Raw genomic sequence first — 25,103 nt, 5'->3', positions numbered from 1 at the left:
TCAACGAGCGAATTATTATTGATTTTAATAAGTTACCAGGAAAACTACTTCATAAATCCGGAGTTTACATTTTTTAGAGTACTATTGATAGAGCGATCACTGGGCTGTCTATAATGGAAAAAACAAATTGTCTCTTTTTTTCCATTTTTAGTAAAATTGAGCAACCTTAAATTTTAAGGGAGAAAACTTAGGGAGAAGAGTCTTTTTAGACAGATTTTGCCTGCGTCTATCTTATTCTAATTGCTGGGCCAAGTAAGTACCCTTGATCTGACGTAATAAATATTCTGGCCGGTAAAAGACCAGTTAAAAATCAGCCAGTGCCCGAAGTTGCTTTTGTAGTCAAGGTTGCTGCTCACGTTGCACCACTGGCTACCGGCCTCCGTGCGGGTGGGTCACGTGCTCACGTGGCGTGGAAGTCTGGCCAAGCAATTAACAGCGTTTGGGGTTCACCCGGGTCTGCGTCATCACACAGTGGTGTATCACATTTAAATTTGACCTTAGTGTCTTCGCTTTCATGACCGAAATCCTTCACGATTTCCTATTTACTCCCACTTAAGTTTCAAATCCTTTGGTTTGACTTCTAAATCTTTCATTCAGGATTTGACCAGAGCAGTCGTTTCTGATTAAATTCACTTGATTTCGGCACATTCAATCTTCATAGGCAGCCCAGCTTCTTTCTCCCCTTTTCCATAAGCAGGGCCTGCATATTCCTACTTCACTTTCTTGAGAAGCACGCCTCCGTGCCTAGAATTTTCTTCTCTTTCCTTTTTCACTTCTCCAAGCCCACCTACCCATTCTTTAGGTCATACCCTTTCAGGAAGCCTTCCACAGTGGACCCTATTGATGCTTTTCTCTGCCCAGTTCCTACATCCTCTGAAGTACCTACCAGGAAGTTTGTCACATAATTTACTTTTGTTCTCTGATAGTTTTATGTGCTTTAATTGTAAGTCACCAAATAGACTGTAAATGTCTTCAAATCAAAGCGTATGAGTAATTTTGTGGCACCCCCCCCCATTGCTCGCAAGGCTGAGTGTGTATTAGGCATTCAATAATGGTTGTGTGGTTGCTGTTTTAACAGACAAGGAATTTCTCATAACAGTGGAATCAATAAAGCATTAAGTTGAGAGCTGTCAGCATTGACATAATCTACTAATTTACCACTTTTCAATTGGAAATTTGCCAAGACTTGTACCTAGTATGTTGCGTTTGTATGTGCCATGTGATTTGTACCAGTTCTGAGGGGACCGCCAGATGGCTATGTCTAGAGTATTCACAGCTTCAGTTTCTGCTAGCGTTAAAATCAGTAAATAAACTGATACTCTTCCATCTCTCGGACCAATCTGTAGCTGTGCCATGTGCCTCTTCCAGATAAGTTTGTGGAGCTAGGCTAATAACTCAAACTCTCACCGGAGTTTCCTCCAGAGAACGCTCGTATTTGGGTAGGCAAGTGCTCCAAGCCCAGGAGATTTACGAGGGCTTAGAGACATAAACACAAACTGCATAATAGGTGTGAGGTGTGTTTCAACTGCAGCCCTCTCACCTTCTGTTAATGATTACGAAGGGAGGCATCAGTACAAAAAACAGCCGACTGGAGGCTCTCAAGTTCGCAATCTGATGAAGTCTTCTGGTGCCAGACCAATTCTGGGGGCTGTCACATGGCTTAGTGAAGCAGCTTCCAAAATGGGCTGAAAACCACAATATTGATATACTGGGCCACATGCCAGAACAGAGCCTGAGTCCAGCCGACTGGGTAAAAGATTCCAGTTGCTACTTTAGCACCAGTGTATTGTCTGGAATCCCCAGGGCACACTCATGAAACCAGCACCAGACAAATACAGTGGAGCCACTTTTTAATGCTGTTTTGGGGAGAGAACTAATATTTGCCTTATAGGTTAACTGAGTTATAGCAGGTTTCGGCTGGAGGGAGTTTTCCTTCAGGAACTGATTTGGCCCTCAGCGTATCTTTATCTTATAGGAATTGTTGGCAGTCGAGGGTGGGGTTTGGGGCTGGAATCTTAGCCTTCATACTCTACTCCCCTTCCTGCCCCAGGGGTTCTGATGAATAAAGCATGCACAGAGAGAACCGAACCAATTTGGGCAAAGGATCGGCTTTATTAAGTGTAAGGCTTCCTAGTAGAGCTAGATTATGCAAAGTGAAGTTTCCTCTTCCTTCCCCCTGAATTGAAGACAGCAAGCTTGAAAAAGTAAGGCTGATCCAGTATGTCCACCCAGTCCCAGGCTGAGAAGCTGGACCTGAGAGAGAAGAGGCTAGGAGGAGGCCACAGGAAGTCAGAAGGGAGTTCATGCTACTTGAAGACGTTCAGCTCTAAGAAGAGGGAAGGTGGGGCTATCCTGCTTTTGGAGCACCCGCCGGTGACGGGCACCCCACGGACTGGCCACGCTTTCTCCGCAGGGGAGGAGTAACCAATGACACGGGGAATAGAGTACAGATTTCCTCATCATAGCATCGAGAAATGAGAATACAGAAATGTTGAAGGAAGTCCTTGCTTCCTTGGGCAAAGAGGGCAAGTTCATCAGTCCTGCCACCTCCTGTTAAATGTAGTGTTGCAAGCCCTCAAAACAGATGGGCCAGCAGATTAAGAACCTCCACGGAAGCTCTAGGCAAGATACCTATGACCAAATGCTCTGGACAGTATTCTGAGGCAAGGCAAGTGAGGGAGCAACACAGCTGTGTAGGGAGGGTTCGATAGAGGGCACATCCATGCTCACTGTAACACCATCCACTTCTGTGCTTGGAAGCCATGCTAAGGCAAGAGTGGTGTCTCCTCATCCATCACTCTTGATTGTACACATTAGCCCAGGGGAGCAGAGGGATGATTTCACCAAAAAAATCAGTATTCCTAAACAAAGTCCTCCTCTACTTTTTAGACCTTAGAACACATTATTTGTTTTATTTTTCTGCTGTGGTTTCCCTTGGTAACATTGAAATGGGCGCATATTCCCTCACACATTGTCATCTCACACGAGTGGCTGGCTCAGAAGCCGGTTGGGTGGCCTAATCAATATGAGGTTAGAAAGGTGGATGAGGCTGAATCACAAAATAAATAATCAACAGGCGGCTTAAAATTGGTAGGCTGATTTTGAGAAATACATAGTCATAGTGATGTATAGAGATATTGGCAAAAGTGCTGAAGAAATATTTTTATTTATTTAATATGCCCAATTATTTGTTAATAGAGTGCATACATTTTCGGACTAGACAAAACATGTTATAGCTGCTTATGATTGCTAATAAAGAAATAGGCTGTAATTTTTCAGGATAATGTAAGTCATTTGATAACACCTGTGATGGAGGGTGATTTTTGTCAATTGCTTGCTGTAAGGTGCATCTTGACTTAGAATTCAAAAATGAACAAAAGAAAGGAGTTGAAAGTCATAAATATATTTCACAGCTGGAGAAATCAGAAGAACCCTTTAAGAAGATTAAGCTCATGCAGCATTTGTTTATCTTTCTGGCTTAGTTTTATGCAGTAGCCCTCAGCAAGTCTTGGAATCTTTCTGTGCCTCCTTTCCTAGTATTTAAACGTCCAGCTCAGTAATCTAATCAAAGGGGTGCAACAGTGAATCAAAGAAAATTTGCAAAACAACTTAAATAAAATGGTGTTCCCACTAAAATTCTCACAAAACCATAAGTTTTTAAAAAATCATATATATGACAAACTGAGGGTTGCTGGAGTGGTGGGGGGGTGGGAGGGATGGGGTGGCTGGGTGATAGACATTGGGGAGGGTATGTGCTATGGTGAGCGCTGTGAATTGTGTAAGACTGATGAATCACAGACCTGTACCTCTGAAACAAATAATACATTATATGTTAAAAAAAATATAGTAAGAAGGTAAGAATGAAGGGGGTGGAAATCGGAGGGGGAGATGAACCATGAGAGACTATGGACTCTGAGAAACAAACTGAGGGTTCTAGAGGGGAGGGGGTGGGGGGATGGGTTAGCCTGGTGATGGGTATTAAAGAGGGTACGTACTGCATGGAGCGCTGGGTATTGTACGCAAACAATGAATCATGGAACACTACTACATCAAAAACTAATGATGTAATGTACGGTGATTAACATAACACAATAAAATAAAATTTAAAAAATCATATATATGAAGTAATTAAACAATCGTGTAAGTCTTGTAATGAAAAACAGCATTTTCCCACTTCCACACTGGCCATTTAACCCGCCCCAGAAGTAATAACTTTCAGCTGAGTTCTTTTGGTATTCTGCACCAATTTGCGAAATATCATACTTACACTGTTACTTCTGAATTCTTTAAATTTTAGGCATCATCTGCCCCTCTCTGCTGTGGAAGTTGAGGATTTGCTCTGTTCATCCCTCTCACCCTCCCCTTGCACATGGTATACTTTGGTATCCTTTACGTTTCCAGTATGGATGTCTTGAAACTGTGGTTAGATCAGCGGTCAGTTTTTATTTTATTCTGACACGTCATGTTATTCATGCTAAGCTATGTAATATACTGTGATTCCATTCCTTTTCCTCATTTGCACTTTTCCCCGTTTGTCTGGTTGCTGTATGCTTATTGCAAGTCCAACTTCAATCCTTACCGGTTCCTGAATCTCCCCATGGGATTCAAAAGTTCTATTAATATCATCTTTTGACACAGTGTCCCCTAGTGTCCCCTGACCTGTTCCAATCTGGAATGGGGGCCTCCACATCTGTTGCCTCCACCTCTGGGATCTACTTCACCATCAGCCCAGTGGTCACATTTTTCTCGCTTCTGTAGAAGGAACACGAAGTCTGTTTTGTCACCATTTCCAGCTTCTGGAGGCTGCCTGCCTTCCTTGGCTCTCGTTGTCTTCCGCACGTCATTCCGACCTCTGCTTCTATGGTCATATCTCCTTTGCTGACCATGATCCTTCTGCTTCCCTCTTAGAAGGACCCTAGTGGCTGCATTGGGACCACTTGGATAATTCAGGAGAGTCTTCCCATCTCAAGATCCTTCACTTAATCATATCTGCAATACCTCTTTCGCTATGAAAGGTAACATATTCATAGGTTCTGGGGATTAGGACATTGTGGTAGGTTGAGTGGTGGCCCTCCAAAAGATATGTCCACATCCTAATACCCAGAACCTGTGAATGTGATCTTATTTGGATTTTTCCAAATTATATTTCTTTATAAATGCCATTAAATGAAGAATCTTAAAGGAGATCACCCTGGATTATCTGAGCGGGCCCTAAACCCAATGACAAGAGTCCTTGTGAGAGACAGAAGAGGAGAAGACAGAGAAGGAGAAGAAGGCCACGTGGAAGTAGAGGTGGACAGTGGAGAAAGGCCACAAGGAATGCTGGGAGCTGCCAGAAGCTGCAAGAGGCAGGGAAGTGTTCGTCCCGAGAGCCTTCTGAAGAAGGGCAACCCTGTGATGCCGTCTGGATTTCCAGCCTCCAGAACTGTGAGAGAAATCATTTCTGTTGTAAGCCGCCCCGTCTGTGGTACCTTGTTATGACAGCCCTGGAAAACCAGTACAGATGTGCACATATTTGGGGGGTGATTATTTTGCTTAACATAGTATATTGATATTTTTTGCAATTTTCTTCCCCCCAATTCTTCCAGTCCTCTTTATTCTGTTTGCTTTGTCTCTATTTGTCCTTCTAGAAGTTGCCTCGGATGTCTGGCATTCCTTGGTTGTTGCTCATGAATACGCATGAAGTACTTAAAAGCCGGTTAGAAATTCTGAGTATATGGGTAGGACTTAATGATTTGAGTTTTACTTTAGGGGAATCTCGATGGGTCATTTTATTGGTGAATCTTTAATAATGGTATATTTATGTCTTATCTCTTAGGCTGGTCACATTCCCCAGAGAAGACTATTCCAGTCTCCTATTCTGACGATACTGGCAAATGTTCTTCCATCTAGTGGAGGAGGGGGCTTGAGAGGTTTTAGCAATTGCTGTCTAAGTCGAATCTTTGTTTTTATTTTTGTTTTTGTTTTAGTAAAGACGGCCTTGTGCTGAAAATCCAATGTAGGTCTCACTGAAATAGCTTCATAACTTCAAGGGTTAAATTTCTACACTGGAATACTTGAATCAGAATAAAGGACAACTTTTATTACTGGGAAATGTGAGAAATACAATTAGCAAGTGAGTTACCGTGGCTAGGTTTATTCTGAAAACAAGAAAACTCATGATTCCGAAGACTGAGCTAAAAAAAGGATTAGTCCTTTTCAAAAGGCAGTTTTAAAAGTAGCACTAATCAGATTAGTCAGTACAAAATCAGACATTTTCCTTTTGTGACTACAATTATCCTCTCTCTGATTAGGAGCATCTCTGTATTCCGTCAGCAATGTAGTAATTTAATGGCTGAGAAAACAAACACACAGCTGGAAAAATTGAAAATTTTAGTTTTCAGCTGGAGCCTATGACCTTTTGTTGTTTGTTTGTGGGATACCCTCTAAGATGTACATACTGACTCTGTGGTTAAATTGTAGGCCGTGCTAGCTGACAGATAATCATGACACCAACGGACATTCGCCACCGTTTCTTAAGGTTCCTGAACCTCCTCTTTCTCTCCCCCCCCTTGATTCCTCTTGCTCTCATTTCTTTACTTTCTTTATTCTTCTCATGTGCTGTTGCTGCCTCTTTTTTTTTTTTTTCTTTTCCTTCTTCTTTTCTTCTTGTAACCTGATGGACAAAACTGGCTGGCTTGCCTTCCCAACTGGTGTTCTAGATCAAAAACAAAGCACACGAACAAACAGCTTATGTTTCTGGAATCATAAGAATGGGTGGTGTAAGTGTTTGAGTCCCGTTCCCTAAGGAGACGAATGCCAGGGGTCAACTTTGAGCACTGCCTGGAAACCAACGTTACAAGGTGGAGCACACTCAACAGTTATGCTGTTTATGTGCATGAAAGGAGCAGAAGCGTAGAAGTTTTTCTCATTTGCCTGCAACCACTAATCTACCTTACTTCTCTGGAGGCCAGAGACCATCGGCATATCTAGTCAACATTTAAACATCCTCTCAGATCCTTTAAAACGTAGAATTTCACCACAAAATTTTTTAACCTTCCTAATTTTTCAGGGACCATTCATTCACGTCTCAGAAGCTTGATGAACATACGTTCTCATATGAATGAGCTGTAATAGTTTGTGTGGAGGCTCCAGAGGGAGAGGATCGGTTATACACTCGATTGAATGACTCCTTCTCTTTCTGAAAAATGCCCCTGCACAGAGCCATGGAACGGGTGAGACAGGACGCTCAGCACACCAGCACTGCCACACTGATGCTGGCGATCCTTGAGACGGTTGGTCTGCTATCAGCCAGATGGCACTTACATTCAAATCCTCTGAGCAATAAAGGACAGATAACAGGTATTCTATTTCTATCAACAGTTCAGCAGATGACTGATTGTTTTCACTTTAACGATGCTTTACATCCTTGGCAACCCTCGAAGGAGCCTGCTTTTACCCGCAGTGCAGTAACCTACAATCTTTTGTTGCTCTGGGCAGTAGTGGAACCAGCAAATGGAGAGAGAGAGAGAGGAACAACAAATGATGTTTATTAGGTCTTCTGACTGAGCTGAGTTGGTAAAATACAAAACCATGGGTAATGGGAGTAACCCCATCAGGTCACCGCTCCAGGTGAATAATTCAGATTCCTGTAGCAATTCCAAGAAAGCACTATATTCCAAGGCCACTGCCTGACTGTAAGTGATTTTAAAGTTCAGCCTCTAGAGGTGAGTGTGGCACAGCATGGCGCTAGTTCATAGTGACCATTTGGCATCCAATGCCCCTCTACTTCTCAGGGTCCCCCTTTCTCCATGAGGAATCTGCTTTGCTACAGGGTTCCCTTCAGAACTGTACAGCATCCTCTTATTTACCCGGTGCATTGAATTTCCTAGCTGTTTGGAGAAAACTGTGATTAAATTCACTCATACTGCAAATGTCTAATAGCCCCAACTTTCCAAGGATATTAGCATCTTAAAAGACCCTGGAGGTTAACGTTAAGTGATTTCACTAATTGAAAGGATTTCAAACAGAAGAATCTAGTAAAATAAAGAATTGTGGACATGGTGGGGAGCCATCTGGTAACAAAGCAAGAAAGCTTTCTTTTCGCTCTTTATTCCAGACCTAACTTTGTGCTAAAGAAAGTACCTTTCTCATGGCTTGCAGACCTCTTCCTCTTTACACTTCCCAGATTCATATTAGAAGGCATATATTATACCACTTGCAAAATTAAGCTGCTGATGAACATATCTGCTATCTTGTTTTAGGAAAAAATATGCAGGGAAATCTTTCAGTTAATTCTCTGTTGTAAAAAAAAATTTATGGAATCAGAGTGTGTAAAGGATGAAAGTACCTATTTGAAACGTACCAGAAACAGATGTCTCCCCACCTATGCTTTTCAGGGAAAATGTGATCCCTCTACCCATAGCATTTTCAGTTCTGTAATTAAATTCAGTTGCATTGGTAATGTACTGTTGACATTAACTTGTATCTCATATACACAAGACTGGGAATACACACATGTTAACTTGAAACAGCTGTTTGCAAAATTACTACAATATGGCCAATACTTCTTTTAACCATTATGTCCTTCCATTTAAACACGATTTGCATCTGTAAGCACTTATTATATATAAAATTATAGGAAGATTTATGACATAAAAATGATGAATTTTGATGCTACATTGATATTGCATTTGACAATAGTATGGCCGAGAAAGAAAGTTAATAGAATGTTTCTACAGATCAGAAGTCATGGCCCATTGGTATGCATGCCTGAAGGGCAGGGCCTGTGTGGACTTCTTGCCACACAGTCTAGGATCGGGTTAACTATAGCCCTTGGCCATTACTACTGCTTCTCTCTTGTCTCCTCTGTTCTTGGGAATGGCAGAACCTTTGGGATAAGTTATGTGGTGCTCCCTGCTTCCTCCAGCAGCACCATTTCTGGATTGCTGATATCCGAAATTCTGCAACTAAAAACGTCTTCATTTGTCCTCTTTTAAAGCTTCAATATACCCTTGTGAGGGCTTGAGGTATAAGGCCTGGTGATTCACTAACCCTGGGCATGACAAGGCATGACACTTTTTCCACTTCTGACAGGGGCAGGGCAGAGAGCATCAGCAAGTGTTGAGATGAGCAATGCGTGGGGTACAGGGAAGGGGAAGTCTGAAGCACCTGACATCTGTGTGGACCACAAGTCTTCAGGCCCTGCTCCTGCCATCAGCGACTCCCCCAGTGCCAGACATCCTCTCCAGAATCCAGGCAGGCAGCTGCCGAATGTGGCTCACACCTTCTCTAGCCACCTCTCTGTGCCCCACCTCAGTCCTCAGGGCACAAAGGGAATAAACAAACAACTGGCACTTGCCAGAGAGGGCTTGAGGAAATGATAATGCGATATCTAACATAATGCTTTCTTAAAGCCTCTTAGACGAGTTCTATTTAGAGCACAATTTCTATCTCCAGAAAATGCTAGAGTTTGTTAGGGTATTTATTTTTTCATGTTATAAAAATTCATTTTTCATGTCTTTTCTTTGTTAGGCAATATATTTCCAAACTGAGAATGCAAAGATGAAAATACTGAGTGAAAGAAGTCAGCCGCAAAAGACTAACATACTGTATAATCCTATTTATATGCAATGTTCAGGATAAGCAAATCTATAGAAACAAAAGTAGATCAGCAGTTGCCTAATGCCGGGGTGGAGAAGGGGAAGTGTGGGAAGTGACTGATTTCTTTCTTTTTGGGGCAACAAAAATGTTCTAGAGTTAGATTATGGTGAGGATTGCAAACCTGTGTCAGTATACCAAAAACAAACAAAGAACACCCATTGAACTGTAGACTTTAAATGAGTGAACTTTATGGTATGTAAATTGTATCTCAAGAAAACGTTAAAAAGAAATAATAAATAACCAGAACCAACCAACCAACCAACCAACCAACCAGAGTCCTTCCCTCCTGGAATTGACATTCCAGGGGGTGCAAAATATGAAACAAAGAAAGCTAAAGGCTGGTATAAGGGTAGATAGAGCAAAGAGAAAGGACACTTTGGTATCTGAGGGATCAGAGAAAAATTCCTACAGGAGATGACATCTGCGCTGAGAGGGGTAGACAGAGAAAAGAGATCGTGAGAAAAGTACGTGGGGAGCTCGTGCTCTCCATTCGATACTGTGCCATAGAAAGAGGAGTAAGACTCAGTCCTAGGCCTTGAGGGGCTAAGGCTAGTGGGGTGGGACAGAAAGAGGTGATGACAGATAACGATTATATAATGTGGTCGCACAACAACAGAGATGGGCACAGGGGCTGCAGAAATAGCAAAAAGGGGAAACAAATCCAGTCAAGGAGGTGAAGGCTGAGTAAAAATTCAGACTTCGGGGTGGGCAGTTCCGGTTTCCCCTTATGAACCATCTCGCCGAGTGCCTTCTGCCCAGCGGCGGCCCCCCGCATGGCTGACAGGGTTCCCTCACTGCCACAGCCTTCTAGCTCCTCAGCCACCGAGCTTTGGCCAGCGGGGAAGCCCTGTGACATCAGAGCCGCCCAGGAAAGCTCTGAGGGGGAGGGGTGCGCGGAGACGCAGAGCGCAGGACCGGAAGCCGACCCAGAGGAAGTCCCCCAGGAGAGCCCCAGTGAACCGTTTGTTTTCAGTAGGGCACAGAACTGCCCAGTCCTTCTTCTTCCAGCACATTCTCCTTGTAGTTTTAGTAGTGTGAGTTTTCATGACTCCGCAGTTGAAATTTTCCTAGCATCTTCCCATTCTGATGACTTCTGGCAGTTTGGTCGCTTGTCACCTCTCAAGAGAAGCATCTGCCAGGCACCTCCGGGCTCTGCTTGGCAGAGGTCTCCGACCACATTCCCCACATGCCCAGACGAGTACCCTGTGTTGGCATCCAGAGATAGAGAACCTGTTATTCTAAAGGTTTTACATGCTGCTATAAATTTAAAAATAAGAGGAATGTTTTAAAGAAATGAACACAATGGACATAGTGTTGTTTGGTACTTCTTTATTATCTATTACATTTTGTGTGTGTGTGTGCGTGTGCGCACAAATACATATAGTTACACACAGAAGTGTGTATGTATGTTTATTCATTGTGAGTGTTTAAAATAATCCAGAATTCCCGTTTCCGAGTGCCTTATTGACACACACTTTTCCCTGGACACAAATAAAGGAAGCCTTGGTTTTTCCCCCCCACAGGCTTTCATGTCTGCAGAGGCAGCATAACAAGTCAGTGAGGGAAAGGCATTTATTTTCACTGTATTTGATAACAGTTTACTGAAGATGATGCCCAGGGCGGCTTCCATCGGAAGAGAAATTGACTCAGTACTTCAAAGACTTACCATGACCCCAGGGAAGAGAAAAATACCACTTAGGCCAATCGCCCACTTGGGACTGCCCATTCTTCTGGGAAATAGACTCATCTTAGAGTCCATAAATAATTCATGGAAAATATCAATTTATTTATAGGACAGGTGGCCAAGAGAGAGTTCGGATGTTTACCAATAACATGGCCCTGGAACTCCATCCTATTGAAATGATTCCTGTTCTTGGCAGGAATAACTTGTGCTAAGGGTTGTATCCACACCCTTCTAAAAACATGCCATTGATTTTGCATAACTAATACGAGCATTGAAATGGGGACTCTTTAGAGACAAGCATGTACAGAGACCAGGTTTTCCCCCCGGGGGTTTGCCCGTGTGGTGGAAACTGATGAACCCAAATCTGTGCCATTTGACGATTATACTCACTTTAGTTTACAAAGGAATTGTTTTCTTTCCCCCCTGTACTATTCCTAATTCGGACCAAATTTTGTCTTCTAAGGAGAAGAGGTAGCTGTAAATGATTTCATGCCCTGGCAATGACATAGGCACAGATTTTTAACAAAAGGCTCATAAAACTTTTTATGATACTGTAAAACTGGAGAGCTCATGCCCATTAAAACATAAGCTTCATGTTACATGTAATTAAGGCAGGGAGGAAAACGTAAAAATGTAAGTCTAAAAATGTATCTTGTATTACATACTAAATACACACAGAAAACACAGCGTAAGTTCCACCTCAAAGGCAAAACTAAAGACAAGCAGAAAACGTCACGGTGGGTGAATGATTCCATGGCTGAAAATGAATTGGTGTTCTAGTTCTCCAGAGGATATATGGTATTGAAGGCTAGAGATCATTTTCTATTTTTCCTGATTGTAAATAAGAAAGATTGTTAAAGATACAGTCAGCTGCCATTTGGTTAATCTAGGCGATCGTTTTTGGTCCACTGAAGTTTGAAAATTATTATTTACCTTTTCCTTAGGAATGAGGACTTGTGTCTTAAGGAGAGGTTTGAAGAGATGAGCAGGATCTGTCAAAGGCAGCTGGAGAAGATGCTCATAACTTTTATCCATTCTAGAACGCAGTGGGAGAGGAGGACTATGCTATAGCGCCTCCTTTCCACCCGTTCTAATTGCGATGGGCCCACTGGATTAACCTAGGCCACGTTTGCTTCCATGTTGGCATTTTTTTCTAAGATTTTATTTATTTATTTGAGAGAGAGAGCACATGAGAGGGGGGAGGGTCAGAGGGAGAAGCAGACTCCCCGCTGAGCAGGGAGCCCGATGCGGGACTCGATCCCGGGACTCCAGGATCATGACCTGAGCCGAAGGCATTCGCTTAACCAACTGAGCCACCCAGGCGCCCCATGTTGGCATTTTTTATCATCCTCTTAACTCAATGTATTCACTGCTGAGGGATGCCAAGAATTCTGAATCCCGGCTATTAATGTAAGCTCTTCTGGAGACCAAACGACCTCTTCTATCGAAGTGGGTATGTGATTAATTAGATGTTACAATATATGCCCATTTTACTTTAATGTTCTTAATTTTTTCTAATATTCAAATTCATTATTTAATTTTAAAAGTATATACATTATAGACCAAATAAAAAATCAAATCATAGAGTGTAAAGAAAATTAAAATGTTGACCTTGATGCCACACACTGAGATTTCAATCTATACATTTTGAACAGTTTTTATTATAGGGAAAAAATGGATATACAATTGAACAAAATATATAAATAAATAAATCAGATGCCACCATAATTACATCATTTAGTCTACCACTAAAAGCTGCATCAAATTATCAAATTGATGTATTTCACCAGCCAACCATAAAATAAGGAAATTTTTCACTAAATAGTTGAGAATCAATTGAATACATTTTATATTTATGACACCATGTTACTTCTGAATTCTGACATATGAGTAATCAATTATAATTACTCTGCTTTTTAAAAACATCAAAACATTTTAATAAATTTTATAGGGGTTACTTTTTCATGTAATAAAAATAACAATATGACACTATACATAAATTTCCTAAGAAAAATGTCCTGTTTAGATATATTACATGTCTCCTTATAACCAGCCAGTCAGCATAGATCAAATTCAAAATCTAATCTACCTAAATACAACGACCTTGTAGGAATATAACCCCCCTTTTTTGGTGTTTTCTCTAAAGACAGCTATTTAATTTTTAAAATTTTGTTCTTCCTCTTAGTTGGGTTTAAGTAATTATCTTCACTTACATGGCAAATATACTTAAAATTGTAAATATTCTTGATAAGTTTAAGAATTAGCATTTTGATTGTGTATTGTGTGTGTTAAAGCAGAGCGATCCAACATTTAATAGAGCCGTAAAACAAATTCTCTATATTTCGACAACCGTAAAGAAAACAAACGAAGCCCCATTTTAGGAGGACTGCATGGTCTATGTCAGTTAGGAAAAATAAGTTCTACCGCCCCCTACACCAAGTGACCGAATCATAAAAGAAATGTGGAAGTTGATAATAGCAGTTACTATAGCAATAAAAACATGATAAAAGGTTCTTTGACAGTTTGAAACCTTGGAAGCCTTGCCAAATACAAACTCGAGTTTGGAGGCCCTGGCATGATCCTGCCGTCTTTAGGAGGTCTTTGGGTCTTTTGACAACTTCTGGTTCATCCCCCTAAGTCAAAGTAATCTATCAAAATGCCTTAGTTTCCAAGAGCAATCAACATCACTTGAATTTATGTACACACTAACAAAAGAAAAAGAACTACAGTAATATTTGTGGAGCAAGGACTCCTTGATCCAATCAAAATGGTAGAATCTGCTGTAGTATCATTTTGCGCTTGGATGTGTTTTTGAAGTTATCAGCCCATATGAGCTTACTCAAATTTATGTTTGTTCATTTTAAATACAATAATCTTAGCCACTGATGATATTTTTCATTTTTTATTTGTTTCTTTTTGCAAGGTGAAAATTCACAGGGAGAAATTTCAGATACTGATGATTCTTTCAGTATTTGTTCAACTTAAGGAGCCCATAAGGTAATATTTAATAAGACCCTAACCCTGACTATCTCTCTAGGCTCTTAACCTTATTACTGTATTAAACCCCCGTCTCCCCACCATGCCAAAGCATTACAGCTTTGAACTAACTCTTAGTAGGTTACATATTTTTTGACCAGTTTCTGTATTTCTTCTTGGAATCCTCCAGTGAAATGGAACTGAAAGAAGAAACTTCAAAAGCACAAAGGCATTATGTTTTCTGCATAAACATTACCAGCACTATTTCTATGTCAAAAACCAGTGACTTATTCCAGGGCTTTCTAAGTGGAAATTATTGTTTTGTAGAGTTGACTGCTAGGCACAGGGGCGTCTAACATGAGGAAGATCAAATGACCCAAGTGTGAACCCATTTGGCAGGCAATGGTGAACCCTTCTTTTTCATATGTCCCTCCAGGATCCTATTTGCCTACTTCGATGGCTGGCAAATAGCTCGCTGTGCTTTTAAATGCACACACACGCACACACATACACACAATGTCAACAGTGATGCTTGGAAATGCTTATGTAGTTATTTTTTACTTTTAATATTGTCAATGTTTTCTTTAGTTGAGTTCAGTTTAGATTGGATACTAATCAGCTCTTACCAAAAATAATACACTGCCTTTAACTTTTACATCTAAAAATATGTTTAAATACCTATTCCTATTTTCCCCCACTCAATTTATGAACTTGCTAAGCACCTAAGTACACACACACACACACACACACACACACAAACACCTATTTCCCCAAGGTAAAATAAAATGTTGTTTTTTCAATTAAGGAGTAACTAAAATAATTCCTAGCATTTCAGTGCCTTATCTTTAAAAAAAAATAGCTCTTCACTGCACTATGTTCAAAAGTTTTGGTCACTGTACAGCAGGGAGTCCATTTGATCAAAATTTGGAGGATATCAGGATTGGAAGAACTAGACAGTTATCCTATTAAACCACACTAAATAGTTGAATCTGTATGAGGACATGCCTGCCATGTAGTCACTGTGTGGTGGTATACCTCCAGTAAAAAGGAGAATAAAGGATACTCTCTAACACAGACTATTACCAGTAAGACATTTATTAATAGTATTATTACACTTGTTCCTAAAATCTACTATTATTTCAACAGTGAAGAGGTAAATGCCAGACTAACCTCAGTCAGACGGTTATTCTAGTTAGGTTGACAGTAAATTACAAGAAACATCCACAGACTATAATCCTGTTATAGAGTATGTAATACATTAAAACACAATGGAGAGCCTGCACGAATTGGCAAAATTTATATCATCAAAAAAAATCGAAGACCTAAAAATGGTGCTTGCCTATAGTTGCAGATATTAGAAAAATCTTTCATTTTAAAGGGCAATTCTGTACCATTAAAAAAAAATCTATCCTCTGTCAAAGGCAGATATGTATTGTTTATATCAAGTGATAGTTGTGCTTAAATATAATTTAAGACAGTTAAATATAAATTCACGTTTACTTCCATATAAAAAAATATATAAAAATAGAGTATTTAAAGAGGTGGATATTCATACTAAGGAACTGATCGATCAAAATAGTCTTTTTTTGGTGTGGTAATGAAATTGAGGTATTTGTACATTTTGTAATTTCAAACCTGGATTGAATAACCCCCTCAGGTTTTTTTCCCCCAAAAAGAAAAACAATCCTTTAAAAACCAATTTTAACTGTGGGATAGCTCAAAACAAAGCACTTGTAAAATAAAGAAATTCACTATTTTGAAATTAACATAGAGAAGAGAAAGTTCTCAATACTAGAATTGGATATGTTGTATATGTATGCCACAGTTTTAATAAAAAAGTAATTTTATGCTTACTCTAAATTTGTATTTGATAAATCAAAATATGGTTACTAGTAACATAATATTTCTGGACATATACAAATGCTGTATGAAAATAAACACCTACGCACTTGCAAATGGCTAATCCTTTGAAAATATTTACATAAAATGTAATCTTGAATTACACAGGGTTCTAACGGCAAACAAAAGCTTTCTTAAGTAATATCATCAGTAAAACATAATAAAATAATACACTTTAAAATTACATATTTTATCAACTTAGACTGCAGTTACCCATCCAAGTTCACAGACAGGGTAGGAGGGAATGTTTATGAAAAGTACAAAGAGTGCAAAATTAAATGCATTGGTGTTTTAACTGTAAAATATTACACTTCCTATCTCTTGCATAGAATCGTTTTGAATTCCCCATGGAGCATTCCTGTTCTTTTCCTTTCAACTGTAAAATTTAAGAAGTATAGGAAGAAATATTTTCCTAAGCATTAGATTCACAAAGCCTAAGCCATCATAAACATCATTTTTTTCTCCTGGTAAAGGACACAAACACAATTCCTACTTGCAAGTGGAATGTAACTGCTTTTTTCTCCTTTTCAGTATTAATGTACCGAGAGAAAAGATAATGCAATACTCAAGAGCTTTACCCTTTTTGTCCACATAATTCAAGTGTCTATATTTCTCCTTATTATCACAATGCAATACCTAGCCCACAGTGGTTCTCATTTACCATTGTACTCCACGTAACCTTTTTCTAGCTCTAGCTTTCCCCTTGAAAACAAATGATTTTCAAGTGCACACCTTGGACTTATGAAGCTGTAGGAAACAAGTGTTATTATTACGTTTTTTAGCCACGTGTGCATTGGTGCGTATGTGTGTGTGCCAGGTTGCATGAGTGTGCGGTCAATCCAAATACACGTGATGTACAGGATTTGGTTCTTAGACTGCTGTCCAGGTGAGTGAGTGGCTTGCCTCCAGTTCCAAGTCCAGTCCTCCTGCAGGGAGTCTACACAGTTCTTTTACTCGTACACATCCTGCTGAGAAGGATTTCAGAGCAAACCTGATTAATTGGACCTCTGACATGATACGGTGATTGAAACTTTGTTACAGAGTCTTGTCGTCGTCGTTGTAGTTTGCTTTGATTGCTGAAATATTTCCCCACAATATGATTTCCTGATTGTTTCATTTTAATAAAGGGATATTCTTTGGATAGCTTTGATTTCACTACCTGCAAATAAAGAGCAAAACATAGTCAAAATCAAGGATATTCAAGCCCTGCATCGAGTAGGATAATCAACTCACAAACTTGAACAGCATCTTTATCATGCGGATATTGCCTAAAGGGCATAAATATGATCTACATAACCAAGAGCCAGAGAAACTGCTCTTTCAAAAAACAACAAAACAAAACAAAACACCAAAAAACTAAAGTTGGAATTAGAATTTCTGCCATTTTACTTACCTCAGGGCAGTTGAATCCAATGCAAATGAGGAATAATTTCAGGTGGTATCTCTACCACACTGGTGTGTGTGTGTGTGTGTGTGTGTGTGTGTGTGTGTGTGTGTACTTAGGCTGGATGCCACCATATAGAAAAGACGCTGAGGTGCCTTTGGTGGGTCACTGATTCAAACATGGTGCTCTAAACCTGCCATGGCACCCTTTTATAGAATGGAAATTAAAACTATTTGCAGAGAAAAGAAAAATACTTCTCTATTGCACAGCCATAAGCTGACACTTAAAATTCATGGTTTCCTTTTTCTGGGCACTTAGTAAGTTAGTAAGGAATCTGTAGAAGCAGACCAGGCCCTATTAAGCTAATAACTTTATATATGTTTGTACATATATTTTATCTTAAACTTTTTTGAATAGGCAGAATTAGAAAGCATTTATAAAGCATAAAAGGATATGTAACACAAATTTCCTCCCCAGCTCTGCCTCCCCACCTCCAGTCACTCAGTTGACTCCCCAGAAGCAACATGTATTACTAGTTTCTTTGTGATTCCATTCACAGATATTTTATGAATATCGACACATACACATACATACAAATAAACAGGCCATATTTATAGTCCATTTGTACAGTTTACAAAAAGTTGTCCTGGGGCTATTCTATACTTTTATTTAAATTCAATTAATTAACATACAGTGCATTATTAATTTCAGAGGTAGTATAACTGTCAGTTTTAATCACTGGGTTAATGTAACTCAGATTGTTAATACCAACAGTCAGAGGGAATCAGGAAGGGATCAAAACAGAGATTGTGGGGAGGGTTGGGAAGTGGGGAGGAGAGAAAATACTGGCAAAGCCGTCTGAGGTGTCTTCACAAATGAATAACAAATCATTAATTCAATTTATTAATTATTAATTTTTGATGCAATTGCAAGACATTATTTTCGGTCAATATGGACACATAAACTATATATTATTGATGACTAATGAAGGCAACACTAGCTCACATGGATTCTTAAAACTCCGTTAAGTGCTGTATATTGCTTTAGAGCCACATTTTTTTATTCCATATAAGAGAATACAATGAAAACGGCTAAAAAAATACAGAATATTTAAACGAACACAAGCTATTTATTTTGAAGATAAGTATTTTTAGTTATTATGTGCAAGTGAGCGTGAACACTTTTAGAAGATTTATTTGAGTAGAAATTCTGTAAAGACCTAAACCAAAATGGTAACAGTAGTGATCTTTGGGTAGAGGAATTATCGGTGATTTAAAACATCTTTGTAACTTCTGGCCTTGCCTTTTTTATTTGAATACAACAAATGTGCATTCCTTTATAATCATAAAAATGTTGAAGCTATTCCCATTTTGAAGAAAAAATGTAATAGCAATGCATTTTGAAACCAATTATACCCTGCTAACCCCAAAGAAATGAATTGTTTTCCTGTAGCTATGGGATGTTTAGTTTTTTATGATCAGGCCCTCAGATGAAGTGACTCTTAAGAAGACCAGTGAAATCAGTGGGTTGGGGTAAGGAATCCTTGCGGATGGTAAATCAGAGCTAAGTTTGCAGTTAACCACTGATTAATATTCCCGGTCCCAAGGTTGTAAGTTGCTGTCATGTGCAGCTCCTTCCACCCCTGTTTGGTTATCCTACAACTTTAAATATGATAGGCTGAGAGGTGCACCAGTGTTTTCCTGAAGGTTCTGTCCATTTTGGAGGAGGTGTGTATTCAATGATAGCCAGATTAGTGAAAATTTTTAAGGAAGTTTATTTAAGGAAACACTTAAGCATAAATATTACTTTCAACCCTGAAAAAATATTATTCCAGTATGCTGAAGCCAAAATAAGTTTACTTTTATTTATATAATTTTATCTTAAGGTCTGGTTTTTGCAATTGCCAGATGATCTGCATGCTAATTAAATGCAAAATAGATAAAAATACATCCCATTGCAAAAGGTTATATAGTTCTTTAAAAATTATTTCAATGTTTTGTGTTGCATCTAATGTTGCATTACAAATGTTGGATAACGCTAGTGTAGATGCTTATAGCAATCTTGAATGGATTTATAAAAGAGATAATACAAAAATATATATTTCCATTGTATTTGCTGAAGCTTATAGCTTCTATTCAAGAGTCGTGTCAGTATTTTGCCAAATCACATGGGAAGGTTGATAATGTATTTCTATTTTTAAACCACTCAGGTGGTCTCTGAGAAAGGAAGATGGGATGATGGGGTCTCTGCCAGCTTCTGAGGGCCAGCCTAATGCCTCTCATAATGCTAGTGCTGGCGTATGCTACTGAAGATTGATTCCTACACATCTATCCCAGGGCTTGGCCCAACAACACTTAATTCAGTTAGTTTCCTTTGAAACCTATTTTTCAGGAAATAATCAAAGATGCTAGCTAAGTGTCTTAATTCCTTGGTGAGGCCAGTTTTACCCTGATACTGACTCCTGAAAGGTGACAAACCTACAGAGAAAGAATTACTTCAATTTTGATTTGTCAAAATAGAGATGTTAAAAGTCCTCCCAAATGCTATTGTCAATGGAATCTGGGAGCCTTTAAAAAAAATCCAGCAGTATTATGTGCTGTACCACCAGCACATGTAATTTATTTCAGGAATACAAGCTTTAGTGTTATGAAACATTTTGTTATAGGAAATTGCCCAAGAATTATTTATAACTATATGATTGTTTACCTTGAAAACCCAAAGGAAGTTACTGAAAAATAATGAGATATTATAAAGTTAATATTCACAAATTATATAGCATTTCTATAGTCTATCAATAATTAATAAGAAATATATTAGAGAAAGGATCCCATTACAATGTGAAAACAATTTCATTCAGTTAAGCAATTATGCAGGTGAAGAAAACACAAAGTTTAATAAAAGGAAAACATTAACAAATGGAAAGACATACCGTGTCAAATCCTCCCAGGTTAATTAAAATGCTATTCCAACTGTAATCACAACAGGATTTGGGGGGACATGACAAAGAAATCCTAAAATACATCTTGAAGAATCAATGTAAGAAAATAATCAAGACCATTTGGGAAGGGGGAAAAAAAAAACAGTGATGGTGCAGGATTTTTCAATACCAGATGTTCACTCAGTGATATTAATTGAGTCTACCATCAGCCTACCATAGACCCAATTTGTTGGTTGCATAAGCCAAGTACAAGCAGAATTCAATACTGTGATAGAAAAAATAGGAATGTTTGTACTACATTAAAGTGCATTTCATGAACTGCTACTCTTCCCTAAAAATGTTTATGGAGCAATAAGGTAGTTCTAAATAAAGCCCAGTGTTATATGACTCTAGTGATCATAAATGTCGACAGCCTAAGGGTTTTAATTACTTGGAAATAAAATCAAGAGTGTATGTTTAAAATGGAGCTATGTATCAAACTGCTAATAGAATCTCCAATGGGGAAGGGAGTGAGAATTAATGGGTACATATGATAAAAAGGCAGAAATTTTCTCTCTCTCTCTCTTTCTTTTTTTTTTTTTTAAGAGAGTGAGTGAGTGAGCAAGCACACATGTGTGTGAGGGTGGGGAGGAGCAGAAGGAGAGGGAGAGCGAGAATCTTAAACAGGCTCCACACCCAGCACAGAGCCCAACGAAAGGCTCGATGTCACAACCCTGAGATCATGACCTGAGCAGAAATCAAGAGCCAGACGCTTCCCTGACTGAGCCACCCAGGCACCCAAGGAATTTTTTTTAAGATTTTATTTTTAATAATCTCTACACCCAATGTGGGGCTTGAACCCAGGACTCTGAGATCAAGAGTTGCCCGCTCCACTGACCAAGCCATGCAGGCACCCCTAAAGGCAGGAATTTTTTTGTTTTTATTGTATATACTTATTTTTACATTTTTACAGCTAGCAAGAGTTCATGTAATCTTTTTACAATAGAAAAGCAGCAGAAGAGAAAAAAATGATGCCATATCTTATAAAATTAAAATGAGTTATTGATGACTTAATGATTTATTTTTTTCTACATAATATCCAACTTTCAATCTTCAGAGTTCTCTGCCAGGAAACACATGGAGTAATTCAGACATGGTCTCTACCCTCAAGGGGGCTATATAAAGACACATGTCTAAGATACTTGAAGTAAGAACAAGAATGAAATGACTTCAAAGACATTGTCTGAGACTAACTCCCCAAGGTCAGGCACCATGTTGTTTCCGTGTAATGAATAGTTCCTTCATAAATTACTTAGTGTTAATTTATGGTGGGCATGATCATCTGCTCACAGAGCTATTATTTCTTTGAACTTATTTGTTAAATTCAGTATCCGGCATTGCTGCCAAGCTGCTATCTCCAAGTTTCAAAATATTACTTTATTTTACCTACTCTTAGAGGCTCTAAAGTGAAGGAAAAGGACTTAGTTACAATTTTTAGGCTTGGAAATGTTATGCAAATGAAAGATGTTTGATACCTGTACAATAAAGAGCTAATTGCTTCTTTCCTTTGATCTCTTGTGTGGAAATGTGCCCATTTGGGTCCTTTCCAAAAATCAGAGGACCATTTGGGATTATTAAAATCCAACTAAAGTGTCAAGTGGAATGTGGCTTTGAAAGCGATGTTAGCAAGACAAATGTTAGGTTACCTCTGGGGCATAGTAGTAATAATAATGGTAAACAACAAAAGTGAGCTATTGGAAAAAATAATAGTAAACAACAAAAGTGAGCTATTAGAAAACATAGACCTTTAACTGAAGACAAGACTCTAGATGTTTCTGCATGGTGATCATCTCAAACAGAGACAAATTCTAACTGTTTGATGCTGTCAAATGCTTCCTTAAATTTGGGTGCATATGACTCAAACTCTGAGAAAGAGACATTTCTATCCAGAGGGATAAGAAACTATTCCATACAATTAAATGATACATACATAATGTGATTTGGCAACTGTTTACATTACTCCACACACAAATGTTCAATGACAAATCTTTTGACACTGGAAAATAATCCAAAGTAACACTGTCTTTAGCTTTGTGTGTGTGTTGCTGTTTATTTTCTTTTTATGCGTTTACCTGTCAAATTATACTTAAAATTAGGAAACAAGAGTGAAGGATAATTGGTCTTCATGAAGTGTGATAACATGGTTAGATCAACATCATTCTCTAATCACAAGTGTAATAAAAATTATTTTTCTCATGGCAGTGTTCACATTTAGATTAAGTTACATGTAGGAATAGACTTTCAAGTAAAGATTACGGTGTTTCAGAACAATAACATAGTATTAATATATTAATTATAGAAACTTAGAAAGGAGTAATTTTGGTGCTGGAATCAAGTGCTGTCATGATAACAGAATATGTAGATAATCACATTTTTCTGTGAGTCAGTGCAACAAGAATTAAAATTCTGTGCTTAGGTATGAAGAAGTAACTTTTACCTTTTTATAGGTTTCTTATATGCTAAGAGACCTCCCAGTTTATGACTGTAGATCTTTCCACATCTCCATGTAATTAAAGACTTGGACACACAGGCATTATAGAAGGCATACAAATGGCTACGATTCAACTTGACTGTCTTTGTCCTCTGGCTATTGTAGGACTAGCCAAACGAATGAAAAACTGTTATAAATTACACAATAAAACTCCCATTGCAACTTTTACTTTTAAATGCATATAACTTTAACACTCAAAATTGGTTTCACATAAATATTAATCAGAATGAGTATATTACCATGTCAGTTAATTGCTGCATCTAAAATAACTTTGAACTTGCAAAAAAGTCAGTACAAAAAGGGAAAGCTTGGTGCATTGGAAAAGTGTCAGGCATATTAGAAGCAAATACCTTTCCTAAAACTGATCTTAACCTGAATAACACCCAAGGAACTTCTGATGTGGTTCCAGATCCACAGAACAAAATAGAAAACAATTTTCAGTGGTGCAAGTGTTCCAAAATCTCTCTAGACTGGATTAAGGGGGATGTTCTGATTATAAACGTGTTTCACAGACATGGATGGGATTGGAAGAGGAATGAGGGTAACGGCTTTCTTTCCAAGGTTGGAAAACCTGACATTGACCAAAATGTGCTAGTGTGGTCTTTTAAGATAAATGTATATGATTGAAGTACTTTTTATTTGGTATAGTCATTCTGCAGACATGACATTCAATCCAAGATCCAGTCACCAAATTTATAACCAGCTGAAAAAGTAGCCCAAGAATTCACAGAAATGGAATAAAAATAAAGCAACAAACAACAGCTAGAAGCCCGTCCTTATAATTCACAGTTCCATTTCAGGAAATTATGCAATTTTTACAGATAATAATGATTTTTTTTCATCTATCCCCCACCCCAATATTTAATCATGGCCACATGAAATAAGCTATGTTTTGATTGAAGGGAGTCCAACTTCTGAATGGGTCAAAGATGCTGAGGATTAGAAGGCAAGACTAAAATTTTCTTTAGGAATGAGGAATTGTTTTTTGCTTTTGGTGTTTCCAGATTTGCAATGTCTTGGTCTCTTCCCCTACCTCCAAATCTCCAAGCCTTCTTACTCTGACAGCTGAGTCTTTTTAACTCTTGCCCCGTAGACAGACCTCAGTTTCCAGCTCTGGGAACAAATTCTGCTCTGAGGTGGGGAGATTGATTATAAGGAGCTATAGTTTACCATTTCCAGTGAAATTGTGGTTCTATCTTGTACTCCTCTCCAGAGACTCAGTCACATTTTTAAACTCCGTTTTCAAAGTGGCTGGATATTCATGTCACTGAATTCTTGATATTATTTGAATGACCTTCATTAGTCCAGTGGCTTACAAGCTAAGTTCCCACACTGATCTATTTCCATGTACATTTTGGGTCTTGGAATCTATTTTGACCTTCATTCACAGGTATCTGTTTCCATCTATTTCTCTGGAACTTAGTTTTATTTAAGCGTATGACACTAAAATGTCACTTAGAAAGAATTTGTGTGGAGTGACATTCCATCTGCTGGCTTCACTGTAGGAATTCGATCAGCACTACTGGGGCCTTTGAAAGGAGCGCCTCCACTGGGCCACTCAATTCTTGTCAGAAGAGCCGTCTAGCCGCTTGTCTGAGGTGGTGCATGCCCGTCTGCTGGTCTGCTGGTATTCCAGAGGGTCTGGAGAGAAGTTTAGGGGCTCCGCCCTTCAGGTGCCAACTTTCTCTTTCATTTTTCTGATGTCAGCCTCTAGATTAATTTGTTCTTTTCTGTACCTGTCTGAGTCCATCTCTGATGTTCAATTTTTAAAGACATCGTATACATGGACGTAGGCTGCATGTGGTGGGGTGAGGGGTCCACCAATTTTGCATACAGACTTTCTGACGTGTGTCTCAGCCTGCCTTCTTCCACACCTACCTCCTTCAGGCCTGGGCCATTGGGACGATCTGTGGGCAAGTGTGCTTCACCTCTTAATTGGTGATTCTCCCCTCTCTCATTTTACATTGTAATTTCCTTTGTAGGCTAAGTTAAACTTCTTAGAATGAATTCGGAGTTCTTGTCTGTTATGAGTTATTTCTTATTCTTTTTT

The 25,103-nt window shown here is 38.9% G+C and overlaps 1 protein-coding gene across 1 annotated transcript in view; it reads right to left on the bottom strand.

Moving 5' to 3' along the window:
- Positions 1–17,138: 17,138 nt before the first annotated feature.
- Positions 17,139–25,103, bottom strand: part of CPED1 (cadherin like and PC-esterase domain containing 1) — a 267,619-nt gene continuing 259,654 nt past the window's right edge. The window contains exon 22 of the mRNA XM_028104949.2: positions 17,139–17,360. Within this exon, the coding sequence (XP_027960750.2) occupies positions 17,139–17,360 (222 nt within the window). The remainder of the gene's footprint in view (positions 17,361–25,103) is intronic.

This window comes from Eumetopias jubatus, unplaced genomic scaffold, assembly GCF_037043125.1.
Source record: "Eumetopias jubatus isolate StellerSeaLion01/CBP00866 unplaced genomic scaffold, mEumJub1_p1.0 scaffold_14, whole genome shotgun sequence".
Classification (NCBI taxonomy): domain Eukaryota; kingdom Metazoa; phylum Chordata; class Mammalia; order Carnivora; family Otariidae; genus Eumetopias; species Eumetopias jubatus.
Note: the sequence above shows the minus strand (reverse complement) of the source record. Positions and strands in the feature narration are given on the sequence as shown.